Source organism: Giraffa tippelskirchi, chromosome 1 (assembly GCF_054371585.1).
Source record: "Giraffa tippelskirchi isolate mGirTip1 chromosome 1, T2T-mGirTip1v1.2.pri, whole genome shotgun sequence".
NCBI lineage: Eukaryota > Metazoa > Chordata > Mammalia > Artiodactyla > Giraffidae > Giraffa > Giraffa tippelskirchi.
In genome coordinates, this window is record NC_137275.1 from 93789598 (window position 1) to 93810860 (window position 21263).

The 21263-nt window shown below is 37.6% G+C and overlaps 1 protein-coding gene across 7 annotated transcripts in view; it reads left to right on the forward strand.

The window, feature by feature from the left end:
• The window catches only part of SEC24B (SEC24 homolog B, COPII component), a 78865-nt gene that overhangs the window by 7776 nt on the left and 49826 nt on the right, over window positions 1–21263 (forward strand). For 5 of the 7 annotated variants that reach the window (XM_081557113.1, XM_081557208.1, XM_081557353.1 and 2 more), the window contains exons 2-3: window positions 6331–7074; window positions 17682–17855. In XM_081557113.1, coding sequence (XP_081413239.1) covers window positions 6331–7074; window positions 17682–17855 — 918 coding nt within the window. The remainder of the gene's footprint in view (window positions 1–6330; window positions 7075–17681; window positions 17856–21263) is intronic. The other 2 variants (XM_081557295.1, XM_081557539.1) reach the window with 1 other exon arrangement.

The window sequence follows — 21263 nt, forward strand, 5'->3', positions numbered from 1 at the left end:
TTAGTTACAGTTCCACGTGGAAAGCATTGTCACAGAGGTCCAATATACTGTAGTACGACATTAAGCGGGCATGGACTTGTAGAATTATAGAATGTTTTCTAGAGGAAGAGCTGAGAGCTGAAGGATGAGTAAGAGTTGGTTAGGTGAAGCGGTAGAAGGGGACCTCGAAGGTTCCAGGTAGAAGGAAGAGCCTGTATGAACAATCGGAAGTGAACAAGCATGACTTGAGAACTCTCTGTGGTAAGAGTGAGTGTATGTGGAATAGAGATTTTCAGCCTTTTCATTCATGGCTACTTGAGTGCTAAAGTTTTTGGTGACATTCTTGAAGGAGTGGAACTTAGAACACATGTATTTTAAAAGAGCAAGCTCTAGGAAAAATATATTAACGTGATCCTCTTCAGAAATCTTTATAAGGCAACTTAACAATATTCTGCCCTAGTCAACCTCTTTGATGGCCTTTTGACGCAAAGCTCTAGCATGCAACCTTACCTGATATTGTGCCATGGCTCTTTTCCTTTTCTTGTGGCAAGTCATATCTCTTTACAGCTCAGCATTCTCTGTCACTTCATCATAACACGAGGCATTCCTAGTTGTAGCAGAGCTTTTAATACATTTTATGAATCAAAGTTTGGCAAACTCATGTGAGGATTTGCAGTATATTAAGGTATACCTTTAGGAAATCATTGTGAAAAGGAGGAGTAGTGAGCTGTGAGTGGTAGAGGTTTCCCCAGTGGCTCAGTGGTAAAGAATCTGCCTGCTGATGCCGGAGACACAGGTTCGATCCCTGGTTGGGGAAGATGCCCTGGAGAAGGAAATGGCTGCCCCCTCCAGTATTCTTACCTGGGGAATCCCATGGACAGAGGAGCCTGGCGCGCTACAGACCATGGGGTCACAGAGTCGGACCCAGCTTAGCAACTGAGCGCAAGCACACACACAAGCAGGGCAGGGGTCAGATCATAAAACGTCTGCATTGGTTTTACCTTTGCTGCTGTAACAAATTACCATAAACTGGTGGCTTAAAACAACATGAATTCATCTTCTGTAGGCTGGAAGTCTAACTGGGCTAAAATCCAGGTGTCATTAGGGCTGCATTCACTTCCAGAGGCTCTAGGAGAGAATCCGTTTCTTTGCCTTTTCCAGCTTCCAGAGGCTGTGCACATTCCTTGGCTCTTGGCCACTCTTTCCAACTTCAGAGCCAGCAACATTGGCTCTCTCAGAGGAGTCTTCTGTAGTCACATCTCCTTCTGACTCCCTTCTGCTTCCCTCTTCCACTTTTAAGGACTCTCATGATTATGTGGAGCTTACCTGGATTATATATTCCCTCTTCGAAGGTCCACTAACAGCCCTAATGCTATCTGTAATGTTACCACCCCTCTGCCATGTAACCTAACATTTTCACTGGTTCTAGGGATTAGGACATGGACGTGGGTTGAGGGAGGGGTTATCCTGTCTCCCACTATCTTACAGGCCATATTAGAAAATTTGAATTTATTCTTGATGGCAAGAGAAACCGTTAGAAAGCTTTAAACAAGGAACTAACAATCTGCTATTCTTCTTCAAAGCTATTTTTTTTTTTTCTATTTTAGTACCTTGCCTTTCCTTAGAAATTTTAGAGTCATCTTGTTGGTATCTATTTAAAAAAAAAAAGCCTTCATGTGTTTTTGTTGAGATTGTATTGAATCTAAAGATCAGAATTAAGATAATTTACATCTTAATGTCAAGCCTTCCTTTCCACAAAAATGGTATATCATTCCATTTATTTAAGTCCTTGATTTTTCGTCAGTGTTTTGTAGTTTTCTGCATACAGATTCTTCACATATTTCATTAGATTTGTATTTTAAGTACTGCTTTTTGTGTGTACTGTTGTAAATAGTATTTTGGCTTTAGAATCTGAATCCTGAATTTTTAAAAATAGTAATTGCTATTCTAGTTGCTATTACTACATAATAAATTACAACAGAACTTAGGAATTAAACAACCATTATGCTCACAGATTGTGTTGAGCTAAGAATTTGAACAGGGCAAGGCAGAGATGGCTTTTCTCTGCTCTAGGATGCCTAGGGCCAGAGCTGGGAAGATGGAAAGGTGATTTTGATGGTTGGAGATTAGGATGATCTTGAAGGCTCATTTATTTACACATCTGGCACTTAGACTAGAATATTTCAGACTTGTACTTCAAACCAGAGTGCCTAGCAGTGACCACTCTGTGTGGTTTGGCATCCTCAGACCATGGCAGCTGTGGAGTAAATGGGCTTCTTATGGAGTTGCTTAGGGATCCACATGCAAATAATCCCATCAAACAATACAGATGCTCAATTGTCTGACAGAGTCTGGGAATTCACACAGCTTTGCTTCTGCCATTCTTTATTGGTGAAAGCTGTTACAAGCCTGCTCAAATTCAGGAGGAGTAGACAGATCCTACCCTTTAATCAGCAGAGTGTCAACGAGTTTGGTGACCATGTTTTAAAACAGCCACGGTTGCTGAGGCAATTATCGGGAATATAAGTAAATGAAAATGCTAATACTAGTAAAATTCCCATAATTTAGAGAGTGTCTTTTTTTTTTTTAAAGAGAATGGGTGCATTTGTGATCTTTGCCAGGCTCATTTTTTAGTTTATACAGAATAAATATAACTTTAATATTTGTATACCCTGGGCTTCCCTGTTGGCTCAGATGGTAAAGAATCTGCCTGCAGTGTAGGAAACCCAGGTTCTGTCCATGGGTCGGGATGATCCCCTGGAGTAGGAAATGACAGTCCCCTCCAGTATTCTTACCTGGAGAATCCCATGGACAGAAGAGCCTGGCGGGCTACAGTCCATGGAGTCTCAAAGAGTCAGACACGACTGAGCAACTAAGCATTCACTATTAATATACCCCAAGACAAAGTTAAGAATTATCTAGTACATTTTAAAGCTGTAGAAAATGTACACCTTGTTAGGTCACAGTAAGACAAAATTTTAAAAATTATTTTCTTGTCCTAGCATTTTCTTTCAATTTAAACTGATCTTTATTTTTTTTTTAGTGCAGGTTTTAAAAAATTGATTTTAAACATTCAGAAAATTATTTTACTTTCAAAGGAGTTAATTCACATATTATTTTGGTTAAATTATACTAGAATTTTTGGGGAGGGTACTCTTGGATCATTTAGATTTTGATAAGGAATGGTATGCATTGACATAAAATTAGCTATTCTTACCTTTGCACCCTCTCTCCAAAGTAAGTACCTTCCTATTCCTTGATGGATTGAAAAGTAAATAGACTTTTTTGGGTGGGTAATTTACTTCTGATAAATTTTACCAGTTCCAACATTCTTGTTATTTTTAGAAGAAGGGCATTTGAATAGCTTGGACAAAATGATGGTTATTGTCCTGTTTTCAGAGATCATTTAGCATAGATAAGCCAAATCAAATCATAGAGTGAGTAGATATTTAAACAGATTTATCTGATCTCTTGATTAATAAATGTGTACATTGTTGAGTTTTCTGGGGCTATAATGAAGAGTGACAAAACAATTTTTTAAGATCTATTTTAGTAAGAGGAGAAGAACATTTTACACTTTTTTTTTTTAAGGCATGTTAATGAAAGATTTGTGTTAAGACTTGTTTCCTTTTGCATAAATAAATTCTTTTAAGTGAACTATGATCGTGTGAAATATCCTGTAAGAAAAGTAAATTATATACCTTGTGAAATAGTGTTACCTGAGTTTTGGTTCCTTGTATACTTGGAATTACAGAAGTGTGGACATTATTTTTTGTTATCTTTGGAGAATGTATTTAAATGACTAAATACTAAAGATTATTTACTAGGAATTGAAAATAGAATAAGGAAATTATTCATGTATCTTTTATAAATACATATTTTCTATTTTATACATTATTATGGCGAGGAATACAGTGACACTTTTTGTGTCAGTGAACTTGAAGCAGCTTGAAATTTATATACATATATCTTATCTGTGTGTGTGTGTACATATATATATATATATGTATATATATATATATTTGATTATCCTTTCATTTGGGCTTCCCTGGTAGCTCAGACAGTAAAAAATCCACCTGCAATGTGGGAGACCTGGGTTTGAACCCTGGGTTGGGAAGATCCGCTAGAGAAGGGATTCCAGTATTCTTGCCTGGAGAATTCCATGGAAAGAGGAGCCTGGCAGGCTATGGTCCATGGGGTCACAGAGTCAGACATGACCAAGCGACTTTTACTTTCACTTTTCATTTGAGGTAAGGTACAGATACCTATTTCATTCCAAAAGACAAGCAAATTAGATTCTAGGATAATTCAATTTTGCCCTTGGAACCAAAACTAGAATTCCATTGTTTGAGATAATTGACCTTCTGGGCTGAAGAAAGCTAGTAGGATTTTAGTGTAGCAAGGGCCAGCACATCATTGTTTAAAAGCATGGACTTGAGCCAGATTATCTGAATCACATCCCAGCTCTATTACTTTCTAAGTATGTGACTTTATTAACTTAAATTTTGTTTCATTTATCTTATTATAGTTATAATGATACTCTTTATTTCAGGTGGTTATGAGGAGGAATAAAGAGTGAATATATGTAAAACATTAGAACAGTGAGTGGCACAAAGTGTAATGTTTAGACTGTTAATGAAATTAATATTAAGTTATGGTAACTTTAATGATACCGATAAAATAAATACATTCTATAGTGATCAAAAATAAATATGTAAAAATGAAAGTATTAAAAGCACTAGAGGAAAACATGGGTGGTTTTATATTGGAGTAGGGGAGGCTCTATGAAGTATAAATTAAAATTTTATCAAGCATGAAAGATTTTACTACATGATAATTGAGAAACTATAGCAAGAGACAATGTGAACAAAGTTAAGTAACCTGAAGGAAATACAGGCAACACAGAATAATAACATGGTTAAATTGCTTAATGTAAATGATATTGAAGGACACACGATCTTGTGGGGAAAGGGTAGGTAACAAAGATACCCAAGTGGCTAAGAAACATTTGTAAGGACTCTCAGCATCACTCATAGTTTAGCACTGCAACCTAAAATGTTTCTCTCTTATTAGATTGGCAGAGATTAAAATGGTACTCAGTGTTGGGAAGATGAGGCATTCTAAAGTATCATTGATGAGAGGTACAAATTGATAGACATTTTTGGAGATATTTGGCAATAATGGTCAATTTTAATTGCCCCTAAACCCTTTGAACCTCCAGTTTCAATTCTAGGAACTTATCCTGCAGATTCATCACAGAGGTTGACCTCATAAATTAGATCACTCCCTGGAATAAATATTCATCATGGGGATTTGGTAAATAATGTTATGTTTCTACAATGAAATATTATTAGATTATTTTAGGAGAATAATAAAGATTTATATATGCTAATACAGAAGGATATCCTTGCCGAACTGTAGTATGGTCTTTGTGGTTAAATATATGTATATATGTTTATATATATATTACAGATATTGTACATATAGGTATCCAAAGAATACACAAGAAACCATTAACTAAACTACATCTGGGAAGTAGGATTTCAGCTACCAGGGAAAGAAGGGAACTTGTACTTTTCACTTTATGTTCTTCATTGTTTGAATTTTTTTAATAGTAGGTATATTGTTAGTTTTATAATTTAAAAAAAAAGGGGGGCAGTAAGAAAGGTTTGAACTTTGTCTGTGGTAGGTATATTGTTATCTGTTACTATATGACAAAATAGCCTAAAACTTACCAACTTAAAACAACAAGTACTAATCTCATAGTTTCTGAGGGACATGAAGCAGTTTAGCTGGGAGGTTCTGGATTAGGGTCTCAAGCATGAGATTGTAGTCAGGCTGTCAGCTGGGGCTCTGGTTATCTTTAAGACTCTATTACTTGGTGTGAAGAGTCTGCTTCCAGACCCACTCTTGAGGTTGTGGGCAGACTTCAGTTTCTCTCTGGCTGTTGGTCAGGAGAATGCGATTCCTCACTATATGGGTTTCTCCAGAGAGCTCTTCACAATTTGGCAGCTTTGATCTTCCACACTGAGAGATCTAAGAGTGCCAGTGCCTGAGATAGGACAGGTCTTAGGAGTGACATCATTACCTCTGTTGTATGTTGCTGGTCACACAGTCCAATCCTGGTATATCGTGTGAGGCTATATCATGGAGGTATATCATGGAGGTATATCATGGAGGTAACTGGGCACCATCTTGGAGGCTGACTACCACGGCAGGTCTGTTAGATTATAACCTCTTGTAACAGTTTGGGATTATGAAGTAAATTAGGGCAACATTTAGATGGGAACTATGCTTAAAAATTAGTTGCCTTCTTACTAATTCCTGTCAATACTTGCTTTTCTTTTTCAGGTCCAGCACAGAATCAAATGCAAATTCCATCTGAGTATGGATTGCCTCCTCAAAACTATATTGTTCCCTCAGGACATTACTCTCAAGGACCTGGGAAAATGACCTCATTGCCATTGGATAGCCAGAGTGGTGATTACTACTCTGGTCTCTATACGGTACCAACCCAGAATGTGGTGACTCCTAACACAGCCAGCCAGCAACCAGGAGCACAGCAGATGTATGGCAGGGTTCCTCCTGCCCCTCATGTTGTGGGATCCACTCCGGGATCTTTCCAAGGTGCCTCGTCCTCAGCATCACATTTGCATACGAGTGCCTCCCAGCCGTACTCCTCTTTTGTGAATCATTACAACAGTCCAGCCATGTACTCTGCCAGTTCTTCTGTTGCTTCTCAGGGATTTCCCTCTACTTGTGGTCACTATGCTTTGTCAACTGTTTCTAATGCTGCGTATCCTAGTATTTCATATCCCTCTCTACCTGCTGGTGATCCATACGGGCAACAAATGTTTACCTCACAGAATGCTCCAACTGTCAGGCCAATTAGAGATAATTCATTTTCTGGTCTAAATACAGCGGTCAGCCATCCATCACCGCTTCCACCTCCACCGTCACAACAGTACCACCAGCAGCAGAGTCTTTCAGGATACAGTACTTTTTCTTGGTCAGCTCCAGGCCTTCCATCAACCCAAGACAATCTGATTCGAAACCACACCTCCCTGGCTACAGCCAGCAACCCAACAAATACCGGTAAGTTGAATGAAAAGTCCACCAAAGCATGGTTGAAAGTCAGTGCATTTCCAATCCGCTTTTATTGCGTGAAGGTTATAGATGACATTGCCCATTAGAAAAATCAGCAATTAGCTTACTTTTGCTATTTATTTGCTTTTATTTACTGTAAAATTTTGCAGCATCTCCTTGAACCCTTCCCCTTCATTTGTTCACAGTTAGCCACCTGACCGTCTGCCTTGTATAGCATGGTTCCTTGCCATGATTAGGATCTCAGTTGGTGTTTACTGATAAGTTTTCTTGCCTCTGCAGTAGTTGTCTTTAATGTGAGTTCGGAATAGGGCACAGTGGAAAAGTCCATTTGAGGATATATTTAGTTAGCTGCTACTTTCTTTTTTATATTAGTTCAACTTTGGGACAGTTTTTCTTCCAGCCATAGCTCCATTCTCTGTAGAAAAAATTATGGCCTGGTTAGGTGAACCCTTATTTGCAACTTTCACAGAAGACATATTTCCTATACATTAAAGCTGATGTTTTTTCAGCCCCAGATAGATAAGTTAGAATGAAGGACAATGAAGATGGAGAAAAATACTTGAAGAATACCCTTGTAATTAGTTTTTCTCACCTTCCTAGACCTAGATATGATTAAATTTATTTGTTTAAAAGTTATATACACAAGATATATATGTAGTTTATTTAGTGTGGGGTTTGTATAAAATATTTATCTTGTCACTTTGACCTTAACAAAACCTGCTCTTGAACTGAATGAAACAGTATGTAAAAAATGAGTATTGGAAATCTGTGATAGTTTTCTGAATGATGTCTCTAGATTGTATATCAGAGTCTAGATAGCCATATGTCAAGGATGTTGTAGAAAAGTATCCTTCCCTGGACAGTTAGATTATTTAAAGTTAGACCCTTAGAATATTAGATCTGAGCTATACATTTGATCACCTATTCTTTCAGTGCTATGCTATTTAGAAACACCTTGGGTTACAAGCAAATAATAGTGGTTGAAACAGAAAAGGTTGTTTTTTTCCCTCACATAACAAGGAGTCTAGGCAGATGCAGATCCAGATGTCCTCATTGTCTTTTGTCTCTTTCCACTCTGCCAGCCTTAGTATGTTGGTTTATAGAAACAAGATAACTTACATACCTGTCAAAATTAAAAGCAGAAAGAAGGGAGAGGAAAGACGATGGGTTCGTGGCACTGACAGACTTCATTTTCCGTGTCATTTGCCATTGCTGTTTTAAAAGACCATGTCTAATTTAAGGGAAGGCCAGAAAATGAATAGTTTGCTTTGGAGCCTCCATGGTAGAGACAGGCTTGAAAAAAGGGGTCAGCATTGACTGGGTCTTAGGTAAGTCAACTTGAAGTATCCGTCACAATTCCCAAACCTGGCTCTGCACCAGAATCCCTTGCATAGAATCCCTCAAACCCAACTTACTGAGCTAGAATAGAATAATCTCCAGGGTAGTCTTGGGGATCTGAATTTCTGACTGGATCTTGAGTGATCCAGTAACAGATCCAAATTGTAGTGCTGTCCCTTTGTTTTGCAAACTAGGAAAGCCTATAGTCCCGATAACTAGAAACAGGATGTGTCCTGAAGCTCAGTTTCTTCTGACTCTCAGTCTACCCATCTCAGAACCAGGGCTTTCTGTCCCGTAGAAATCCTGTTGTTTTTTTTTTTCCTTTCAGCAATCCTTTTACAGATCAGCTTAGCTAAGGTCCCTCTGACCTAAGGACTTTATGACTTTCATGACAAAAAAGAAGAAGAAAGTCAGGTAATTCCTATCTTATTTCTGAGATGGGAATAGGACCGGATAGAATGAATTTATATTAAGATGTAGTATCAGAAAATGTGGGGCCACTTGGCTTATAAGTAGAATACCTATCGGCAAGGGCCTACTATTGAAAAAAATATTGAATAAAGAATAAGGATAATTACAAAATTACCTTCTATTTGAATGACTAGTAATTAGTCCATTAGGCAAAGAGAAGGGAGTGTATTTCCATTGTTTTAATTGTAATACTATATTATGAAAGCCATAATAAATATAATTTTAGAAGTTAATGTCTAAAGAAATGGGTTTCCCCCCCCTTAGATTGGTAAATGACTTTTTAATTGTAGTTCAGAAGTTGACAAATTAAATATATCTCAGGTTAATATGACCTATTGCTTGTCACCATTTCAAAAGAAATAAAGAGATTACTTTTAAAACTTACTTTAAAATTCAGTATTACAGAGTTCCTAAACTTCCTCAGTTGATGTTTCTCAATATTTTTTTCCAGTGCCCCACACTACATCGTACTAATAGTTCATAAGGTTTTCTGACAGATGTTACTGTTTTTCTCTTGGAAAATTTAAAACATCCCTTGGAACTGTGAGTTTGCTGCAAGGGCAACTTGGGTGCCTAAGTACAAGGTTTGGGAACCATAGGTATATTGATTGTAATTTTCTGGAAAGACAAGCACTTTAATTGCTTTGGACACTTTTAAATTATATTGTAAAAGTAAGAATCCTACATATTAAGCATGGTTTTGTATGAAAACCAATCTTTGAGTAATTGATAAGAATAATTGCATTTTATTATTGATTACATTAGTTTCATTTTCAGGTAATATAGTAAACTTCAGCAATTCATGAAGGATTGAGATCCAAAAGCATAACCTGAGTTAAGTGATTATCAAAAATACAGAGATTGATACATGCTGTTACTTTTAGGCAGTTGAGTTCATATTCAGAAATGTGGAATAAAAGAGACATTTAAACATTATCTCATTTGCCTCTTTATGGAAAAAACACATTAATATAATTTAGCACTAGAATTTTAGATTATTTTTGTTAAAAACATAGTGATGTATGTTTTGAGTGCTATGTTTAGTTAACTTAGGGTGAAATTTTGGCTAGTGTTTAAAAGGTATCATTAGGCCATTAAATTTTTTTAACTGTTGCTATAGGTAAATTTCTCAAGGTTTAGAAGCTCTTTCCTAGTTTGAGGTGAAGTTGGTTGAGTAATACAAGTTCAACAAGGATCACATCTTGCTGACATATTGTAAAATAGTACTATCTGATTAATGCTGTTTTACCAAGTACAGTTTTATTTTTTTAAAAAAGAAACATTTAAAAATCTACTCATAAAAATAATAATAATAAACATTGATAAAATCCTTGTGTAAAAATCTACAACTTACATGATACTAAGGTGTAATCACTGATATGTTAATATATATCTGTCATCTTGAGGTGATGATGTGCCTGAGGAAAAGCCAAGTAGATACTGGGAGGTGACTATCTGGATAAGGAGCTCAAGTTAGAAATAAGTTAGAAAACTACATTGGAGGTACAAATAGTACAGTTAAGAAATTATTTTAGCTTCGGGAACTTGTGTTGAGATTGCAGAGTTGTGAGATAATAATAATTTTGCCCCCTCATACTCGTCAGTTTTTCATAGACACTCTTGAACCTTATCTTGTCTTACTTTTGTACCTGCCACCTGAAGATTTTCTATATTTACTCCTTTAAGCTCAGAAGATGAAAGGTCCATCTTTATGACCACTTCCTTCAAAATGTGGTTTTATCGGTTATTCCTTTTCTGGTATCTCAGTTTCCCAGTTTCTGCTGGGCTGTGGCATTGGGAAGGTGAGAGGAAAGGATGGGGTGAAGGAAAAACATAAGCTTGATTCTATCTGTAATCAGCAACCATCAGAAATTTTTAAGCACAGTGGTGACACTGTCAGATTTGTGTTTTAGATCTTTCTCTGTGAGCAGTGTGGTAGGTGAACTGGAAGAGGAAGAACTTGCAGACAAGAAGACTAACTAGGAAGGAATTAACTACAACTATCTAGATGAGGGATGATAACATAGGTTGGGATTCGTTTAGACAGAAGACAGGTGGCAAGAGATGATTTCAAGAACTGGTTGATAGGGTTTATGAAGGCAAAGGAATAATAAAAGTTGACTTAAATTTTCTAGTTTGAACAGCTTGAATGGGTAATGGTGTTGTTAGTTGAGAATTTAATGTCCCTAGTTCCAACAGAGTTGTATGTACATTTACTGAGGAGCCGCTAACAACTAACAAAGGAACTACCTTAATGCCAACAAATAAATAGATAAATGGTTTATTTTTGAGTTGTGTTCTGTCACTAAATATATCATATTTCATCTGTCACATTCTCTTTATGAAAGGGGTAGTTTTGTTGTTGTTTTTTTCCCTGGCATTTTTTTTGGTGGTCTTTAATACTTGTGGAATTTGCCTTCATTTTTTTGGACAGATATTTGAAAGCCAACTATGTGACAGGCATTTATTTTAGTTCTGGGAGATAAAATAGCAACTAAAAAGACTTGATGCCTTACTTCATAAAGTTGTAATCTTCTTAGGAAGGCAAACATTATCCAAATAAATGCAAATAAATGTAAAACTGCTATTGTCATTTAAGTATCATAAGGCAGACATTTATGGTGCTTGGCGAAGAGTATTCTAGGTACATCTGGCCAGTTAGTCATGGAGCTTAGGGAAGTTTTCCTTGATATTTGACATGTGAGCTGCAATCTGAAGAATGAATTTTCCATGTATAGAATAAATTACAGATAAAATAAGTATCTAAATGCAGAAAGGCAAAACTTCAAAACTTTTCAGAGAAAATACGGAAGAACCTTCAGGTAGGGAAGAATTTCTTAAGGACACTACACACAATGTTAGCTAGCCATAAAGAATAAGCATGATGAGTTTTACTAATTTCTAATTAAGAACTTTACTTGCCATTAACTGGGAGAAAAAAATTTTATAGTATTTTATCCAAAATTACACAAATAACACATAAGATCAATAAGGAAAAGAAAAATACACACCCAAGAAAAAATCACAAACAGGCATTTCACAAATGAAAACATACTCAGTCTCATGATCAGGGAAAAGCAGCTTAGAATGGGAAAACTACTTATACCTAGTGTCAGGATGATGAAACTTGGAAAGACTGACCATACCAGGGCATGGCAAGGATGTGGAATAAAAAAAATCTTAGACACTGTCGGAGGATCTATTGGTTAATATTTTAGGGAAATTCGGCATTAGTGGAATTGAAGGTAACCATACTCTGCTGCTGCTGCTGCTAAGTCGCTTCAGTCGTGTCCGACTCTGTTCGACCCCATGGACGGCAGCTCACCAGGCTCCGCCGTCCCTAGGATTCTCCAGGCAAGAATACTGGAGTGGGTTGCCATTTCCTTCTCCAGTGCATGAAAGGGAAAAGTGAAAGTGAAGTTGCTCAGTCGTGTCCGACTCGTAGCGACCCCATGGACTGTAGCCTACCAGGCTCCTCCATCCATGGGATTTTCTAGGCAAGAGTACTGGAGTGGGGTGACATTGCCTTATACTCTAGAACACAGCTATCCCACTTCTGTGTACTCTAGAGAAGTGTTCTTCTCATACTTTGTGCATGTGAATTACCCAGGGTCCTGTTAAGATGCAGGTCTTGATTCACCAGGGCTAGTGTGGCCTGGCCTAAGGATTTTATCAAGTGTCTGACTAAGGTGTTGCTATCCTATGGAGTACACTTTGAATAAGGAGGCCCTAGAACACCACTTCTTGTTTTAGATGTGTAGTGCTAGTGGGAAATGACATTTTGGGGATTCTGAGCTAAAGAGACTAGTCTGTTCCCTTGGCCAAAGAGCTCACTTCCCACAGGCTACCCCTGGGGCCAAGGGCAATTCTCACTGCTTGCTGCACAGCTACACACTTCTGAGCTGTGGCACACGCATTGAGAAGCTCCGCCCAGAGAAACTGCACATATGCACCAGGGCCAGGTTCCTTAGTGTTCCTGTAGTACTGCATGTGAAAATGAAAAAATCAGAACCCCAATGTCCATTTGTAATTAAATGGATAAATAATGTATATCCTTCCAATGGACTGCTGAATAGAGCTACCCTCATTAACACAAATGAGTCCTGGAAATATAGGATTCATGGAAGAATATATGTAGTATGCTATTGTGATAAAGTTAAAAAACAAGCAGAAATAATGTTTAGAGGTACTTATTTGTGTGGTAAACTATTTAAAAACAAAAGCAAGGGGATGGTGAACACAGGAGGGAGGGAGGCAAGGGAATGCCCTCTGTGAGGAATGCGCCGAGAGCGTGAGCAATATTGGAAATGCTTTCTTTCCACGGTTGGATGCTGAGTTCATGGGTATTTCTTTTATTATGATTTTATAACTACATACACATATATAAGGCATAGACTTATTTGTATCAATTATTTTTTTAAAGAAAAAAGTCTGTTACATCTAAAGGGGATTACGTGTAATTCCCTTTAATGGAAGAGAGCACAGCAAGTTAAGGGACTGAAAGACTGTGAAGCTAGAGGAGAACCGTGGACCAGGAGGAGGCTGGGATCATTCAGGGCCTGGTTGACCACATTAAGTTTTCAGGATAAGATGTTTTGTCTTCACCCTCAAGCACTGGCAGAATATTGAAGGACTATAAGCAGGAGGACTTAAATTGAAGAAAGTAGGGAAAACCACTAGTCCATTCAGGTATGACCTAGATCAAATCCCTTATGAGTATACAGTAGAAGTGACAAATAGATTTAAGGGACTAGATCTGATAGACAGAGTGCCTGATGAACTATGGACAGAGGTTCGTGACATTGTACAGGAGACAGGGATCAAGACAATCCCCATGGAAAAGAAATGCAAAAAAGCAGAATGGCTGTCTCAGGAGGCCTTACAGATAGCTGGGAAGAGAAGAGAAGCGAAAAGCAAAGGAGAAAAGGAAAGATATTCCCATCTGAATGCAGAGTTCCAGAGAATAGCAAGGAGAGATAAGAAAGCCTTCTTCAGCGATCAATGCAAAGAAATACAGGAAAACAACAGATTGGGAAAGACTAGAGATCTCTTCAAGAAAATTAGAGATACCAAAGGAACATTTCTTGCAAAGATAGGCTCAATAAAGGACAGAAATGGTATGGACCTAACAGAAGCAGAAGATGTTAAGAAGAGGTGGCAAGAATACACACAAGAACTGTACAAAAAAGATCTTCACGACCCAGATAATCACGATGGTGTGATCACTCACCTAGTGCCAGACATCCTGGAATGTGAAGTCAAGTGGGCCTTAGGAAGCATCACTACAAACAAAGCTAGTGGAGGTGATGGAATTCCAGTTGAGCTATTTCAAATCCTGAAAGATGATGTTGTGAAAGTGCTGCACTCGATATGCCATCAACTTTGGAAAACTCAGCAGTGGCCACAGGACTGGAAAAGGTCAGTTTTCGTTCCAATCCCAAAGAAAGGCAATGCCAAAGAATGCTCAGACTCCTGCACAATTGCACTCATCTCACATGCTAGTAAAGTAATGCTCAAAATTCTCCAAGCCAGGCTTCAACAATACGTGAACCGTGAACTTCCAGATGTTCAAGCTGGTTTTAGAAAAGGTAGAGGAACCAGAGATCAAATTACCAATATCCGCTGGATCATCGAAAAAGCAAGAGAGTTCCAGAAAAACATCTATTTCTGCTTTATTGACTATGCCAAAGCCTTTCACTGTGTGGATCACAATAAACTGTGGAAAATTCTGAAAGAGATGGGAATACCAGACCATCTGACCTGTCTCTTGAGAAACCTGTATGCAGGTCAGGAAGCAACAGTTAGAACTGGACATGGAACAACAGACTGATTCCAAATAGGAAAAGGAGTACATCAAGGCTGTATATTGTCACCCTGCTTATTTAACTTATATGCAGAGTCCATCATGAGAAACGCTGGGCTGGAAGAAACACAAGGTGGAATGAAGATTGCCGGGAGAAATATCAATAACCTCAGATATGCAGATGACACCACCCTTATGGAAGAAAGTGAAGGAGAACTAAAGAGCCTCTTGGTGAAAGTGAAAGAGGAGAGTGAAAAAGTTGACTTAAAGCTCAACATTCAGAAAACTAAGATCATGGCATCTGGTCCCATCACTTCATGGGAAATAGATGGGGAAACAGTGTCAGACTTTATTTTTTTGGGCTCCAAAATCACTGCTGATGGTGATTGCAGCCATGAAATTAAAAGACGCTTACTCCTTGGAAGGAAGGTTATGGCGAACCTAGATAGCATATTTAAAAGCAGAGACATTACTTTGCCAACAGAGGTCCGTCTAGTCAAGGCTATGGTTTTTCCAGTGGTCATTTATGGATGTGAGAGTTGGACGGTGAAGAAAGCTGCGCACCACAGAATTGATGCTTTTGAACTGTGGTGTTGGAGAAGACTCTTGAGAGTCCCTTGGACTGCAAGGAGATCCAATCAATCCTTCCTAAAGGCGATCAATCCTGGGTGTTCATTGGAAGGACTGATGCTGAAGCTGAAACTCCAATACTTTGGCCACCTCAATCGAAGAGTTGACTCATTGGAAAAGACCCTGATGCTGGATAGGATTGGGGGCAGGAGGAGAAGGGGACGACAGAGGATGAGATGGTTGGATGGCATCACTGACTCGATGGACATGGGTTTGGGTAGACTCCGGGAGTTGGTGATGGACAGAGAGGCCTGGCGTGCTGCAATTCATGGGGTCGGAAAGAGTCAAACACGACTGAGCGACTGAACTGAACTGAACTGAAGCAGGATGATGCCATGTATCAAGCTGGAGACTGGAGAACAGAGGGTCCTGTACACACCTGAACTACTTATCTTTGACTTGGTGCTTGGAATTTTGTTTCTGAAAAATTACTTGTGGGACCATCTAGAGGCCTAGGGTGATGGAATCATTCTCCAGAGAGGATTTATATTTCCTTCTGCCAGTTTCCTCCAAGAACTACCAGCTTGTGATCACATTCATCCCAGTGTAAGGCCCTAGATGTAGTGGACTGTTGAGATGTTCAGAATCAAAGCTGCTGGCTTTTGTAAGGCTTGGTTTCCTGATTTATTCTGGTCCTGAAGTTACAACCCTTCAGATACTATTCTAAAAGTGAAGATATGGGGTGCCGTATCAGGTGCCCTATCTGGGGTGTGCTGTGGGAGATGTCTTATTTTCCACACTCTGCAGGGCCACCAAGAACAGATCTGGTTTGCAATAGATATCCACAGGGTGAAAGCAGCTCTGAGTGTTGGGCTTATTTCTCTTGAGTTTTCAATTTCTTACAGATTTTTCCCCAGAGATTAGTTTATGTCATGTTAGATTTTTGATGATTTTAAGAATCTTTTTAAATACAGTTTTTAACATTATCTTCCTTAGAAGGTTTAGTCCTAATTACTTAGATCATCATTACCAGAGGCAAATATTTTCTATATTTTCTATATTTCTATATTTTTTCTATATTTCTAAACACATAAAAAATATGTGTTTTAGTTTCTCATATGAGCAAAGGTAAAATTAGTATATTTACTGTTTTCATACGTACCTGTCTGTGTGTGTGTGTATACTGGTTGTGTAAGTTTAAGATGTGCTGCATAATAATATACAAATTTATTGCAAAATGACTACCATAGTAGGGTTAGTCACCTCTCATAATTGCCTTTTTTGTGTATTTGGTGAGAACATTTAAGGTATACAGTCTTAATAACTTTCAAGTATATTATAACAGTGTTTTTAAGTATAGTCACCATACTGTACATTAGAGCTCTAGAACCCACTCCTAACAGAGTTTGTACCCTTTGACCAATATCTCCCTATTTCCCTCATCTCCCTGCTTCTGGTAACCAAAACTCTGTGAGTTTGGCTTTTTTAGATTTCATATATAAATTAGACCATACACTATTTCTATTTTTCTGACTTAACCTCAATTAGCATGATAACCTCAGGGTCCATTCGTGTTGTCACATGGCAGCATTTCCTACATTTTTATGGTTGAATGATATTCCAGTGTATGTGTGTGTATTTTCTTTATTTCCATATTTTCTGTATCCATTCATGCACTATATGTGTGTATATACACACACACGTATATATGCATACACATACATACCTCCATGTGTATATATCTAGATCCACCACATTTTTAAAGTCCATTCATCTACCAGTGAACACCTAGGTTGTCATCATAGGTTTTTCCATTATCTCTTGATTGGCTGAAGATGATCTTGTAGGTCGGGCAATTTGAGCTGTCACAGAGACCGACTATAAATCACATGCACTTTGCTCCAGAAGTCCAACCTAATGTTAATCTCAGAACCTTACTTAGCTACCTGTGAGACAGGGCATCTGACTAGAGACAACAAGTGCGATGTGGCAGTTTTCAGTACAAAATGGGATCTGAGCTAGTACTGGAAACATCTGTATAATTCACAAATCACATTACTGTTGAAGCAAACCGCCTCTATCATCTGAGGTACCACTGCATAGTGCAATAATTCATATTAATGATAGTGATCTTTAGTAAAGATCGTTGGGGTTCATTTTGTTTAACAAGGTTTGGAAGCTTGTGGAATGTTTTAAGAAAATTGCCGTTAAAGGTTATTAAAACATTTAGTGAGTAACTTTTTCATTTTTTGGAAAATCATTTCTTTGGACCTGTTATTTCCTAGGTACAGACATACTAGATAAACGTGATGCTACTGAAGTTTCTACAAGAACTTCGGATAAACTGTGTTTTGTTGGTATTTTAATGTATTTCAAGCTTATTGCTGTGGATGAAACAGTTTCTTGTCTTCAGTTGCAGATTCCTTGTCCTGTTCTGTAATGCAAAATGTTCAGCCTCCCAAGTCCAGCCCAGTAGTATCCACTGTTGTGTCAGGAGCCTCGTCAACTAGAATGCCTCCTGCTGCAAATCGTCCAGTGGAGCCTGTGGCCTCGGTTACACAGCCGTCAGAGCTATTGCATCAGAAAGGTATTTGAGAAATGTGTTATACTAGGTATAGTACAAACCGTACATATATATACATGCTAATTCAAATAGCTGATTTTAAAAAGTCAAACTCAATAACCATAATTTATAGAAAATATGAAAAAACTAATTTATAGTTTCTATTCAGATGATTGTTTTAATATATTCTAGCCTCTGTTTATGATTTTATATATGTTGTAGAATTTTGTTAAGTCTGTTATGTATTTTATATAATTGTAATCAGTTTACATAATATTTTGTATTTTGCTTTTACATTTTTTAAATTATGCAGTTCTCTATATATGTCTGTACAGTTTTGTAGTCGTGATGACTAATTCATTGTGTCAGTATATTATAATTTACTAATCATCCCTCTATTATGGACCATTTCATTTCCTTTTTTTTTTTTTTTAAAGATTATTGTTGTTTCTTCTAGGATGAAACACCCAAGATTTCCTTATTTAGTGAATTTACATATCCTCTTTGATGACTTCTTTGCTTGTCAGTATAATTAATAGAAAGTAGCTTTTGACCCAGTTTTGAGAATGAGAGGATGAAAATGAAATTGTAAGCCACACTCTTGCCTTGTTGACAAACAATATGGTTTATTTGTTTGCTCGATTAATAGTTTGCACGTGTTAGGTGACAGGTATTCTTTTAACCCTGTTTCCCCACACTGCCTTTCCTTTTGGCAGTATTCTTGATTGTTTTCTGTCTGGCTAAAATTCCAAATCTGTTGATGTTTCAGGTTGAAACACTACATTTCTCATTTGATGAGCTAGAACTGTTTTTAGGGATGTGTGCTTTGTGTTCCCATCACAATCATTTAGTAACGTTTTAGGCACTGCATCACTATGTAATGCCAACTCCTCACCTTGAGTCTGAAGAACCCTCTTATGTTTTGAAACCTGGAAAAAGCAACATAAATCCTTCGACTTGTCTCACTGCTCTTATCTGCTAAGTGTTCCCGTGGTCAGCAGAGGCTTTTCTATCATTTGACTGGACTGTACATTATAGATTTTCTTATTCTTTTTTTTTTTTTTAAGAAAAGCCAACTGCAGCACCAGAGGGCATCCATTGGTTCCCAACAAGCCAGTAAGCGTATTAGGAATAGAATCTAGTTATTACAGCATTTACCTTCAAAGTGAGGGACTATTATGAGAGTTTTACTTACCATGAGTAGAAGAAATTTAAGGGTAGGTAGGAGCCCTAACTAAATGAGTGGTGTATTTCCTAACCATTGATGGCTGCCTTCCAGATATTACATATCTTGCTTGTTTTGGCCCTTTACATTGCCCCCGCTAATTTATTTTAATCCCCTTATCAATTCTACTAGGCAGACATCCTGGTTTTACAGATGAGAAAAGTGACATTCACAGCAATTAGGTAACTTGCTCAAGATTATAAATTAGGGAGTAGTTGAATGAAAGATCTTTAACACTCACCTTTCTATCTTGTGCTGTCTCTATGAGGCTGAATTATTGTTTTTGTCAGCTGTTAAGCTCTTATCTTACCCAAGATACGCTCCTTGAATAAGTAACAGAAAAGATAATTCTGGAGACATTTGAATTGCTGCTTTTATTCTGTTTTCTGAAATAGAAGATTGGCTACTGAGTGGTCTCTTTGCCTTTGGATAGATTTGAAATATCCACACAGGTCTGTGTGAGTTCTGGCACCAAGCGTGTTGTGCACATAGTAGTTCATGGGCCTGATACGTCTTGTAGCTGTGCAGGCTACAGCTGTGTACCGTATGCTGTGGGTATGCTGTGGGTCTGATATGCTGTGGGTCTGATACGACTTCTGAAATACTGATACTTCAAAGAGATTAGTCTTTTTCTCCTGTGAATGAAGAATGTTGCCTGCTATATAACAAAGCATGGGGCAGCCACCAAGACACTGTAGCTGCCCGCCAGCAGTCAGCCCTGAGGGAACTCAGGACAGACGCAGTGGGGCTGCCTGCTCCCTAGCCCTGAACCGCTGCAGCCACCCCGCAGTGGAGCGCCTGGGGGAACTCGGAATGGGAAAGAACTGGACACTGCCCTCCATAGCAGCGGTGCATATCAAAGGGGTGATTTCAGTGCATCTTCCCATATGTAGAAAAGTGCTACATTCATTAACTGATTTTCAACTAATGGTGATCTTTTGATGTTCCAGCTGCCTGGTCTTTGTCCCCCAAACCTCTTTATATCCTGGCTCCTCCCTTACCCCTTCGGAACAGCCCCTCAGAGCTGTCTGAGATACCAGCCTCCAGGCTTGAAGTCCTCAGAAAGGCCGCCAAATAAAACATAGTTCTCAACCTTTAGGTTGTGCTTTTTTCCCCAGAGTTTGAGAGATACCCTTTCTTAGTTATTCTCTCAGCATTTTTTACTGGTTTTTAGAGGAGACTTCAAATTTTTGCTTGCATACCTCCTAAAATTTTTTTGAAGAAAACTAGAACTACTTGAACATTTTTAGATCGACATCTAAAATTTTTCACCAGAAGTTTAAATACTTGGAGTTACATAATTTTCAGTATACTGCATATATTGACTTTTAAAACAAAGATGTTGTGTTTTTCGTTGTATCCACTGAGATGAAGTCTGTCATCCTTTAAAAAAAATAGTGAAATGAGCCCTTCTTTAACATTTAGAATGTTTACATTTTTCCTTTTTCTTAATATCATATCTCCTCTCTTGAATGTAGTAAAAATATATACTTAAGCTAGAAACTTTTTAACACTCCATCATGCTTTTCTGCTACTATATATATATACACATATGTATATATATGTAATTGAAGTTTTAAAATTTGTTTTATTGTCCATAACGACAGGTGTCTAAGCGTTAACACTTTTTCTTCTTGATTATTCTATCAATACAGTTATTTTGAGTTTCTAGTTGGTGAAAACAATAAACATTATGAATTTTGGTGTTTTTTAAATGGGAAGTACCTTTTCATTGGAAATACATCTTTCATTGAGGTTAATGGCTTTCCCTCCTCCCCACCATAGCTTTCTGTACCTGGGTTGCATATAGTTCATTATTAAAATAAGATAAATTTTAGAAAGACTTAATTTATAGTTGTTTATTTTTGTACAAATAATTACTGAGAAAATTTTGTTCATGTAAGGTAGATAGGAATGGTATTAGAAGGGTTTTATTAAAGCAATATTGTTCTTTTAGGTTTTTTAACCTTCTGAGTTTGTTTTCCAGGTTGTAGATAGCTGGTAACATTATTATTTCATGTAACAGTTTACAATTTAAAAATAGCTTTAGGTTTTATTATCTCACTTGATCATCACATGAAGCAGACATACCATGTATTTCTTTTATAGAAGAGAGAAGTTGAGGTTTAGAGAGGTGTTTGTTTTACTGAGGTAGCAGTTATTCAAAATACTGTAAATTTCATTATACTGTTGTCAATATAATATCA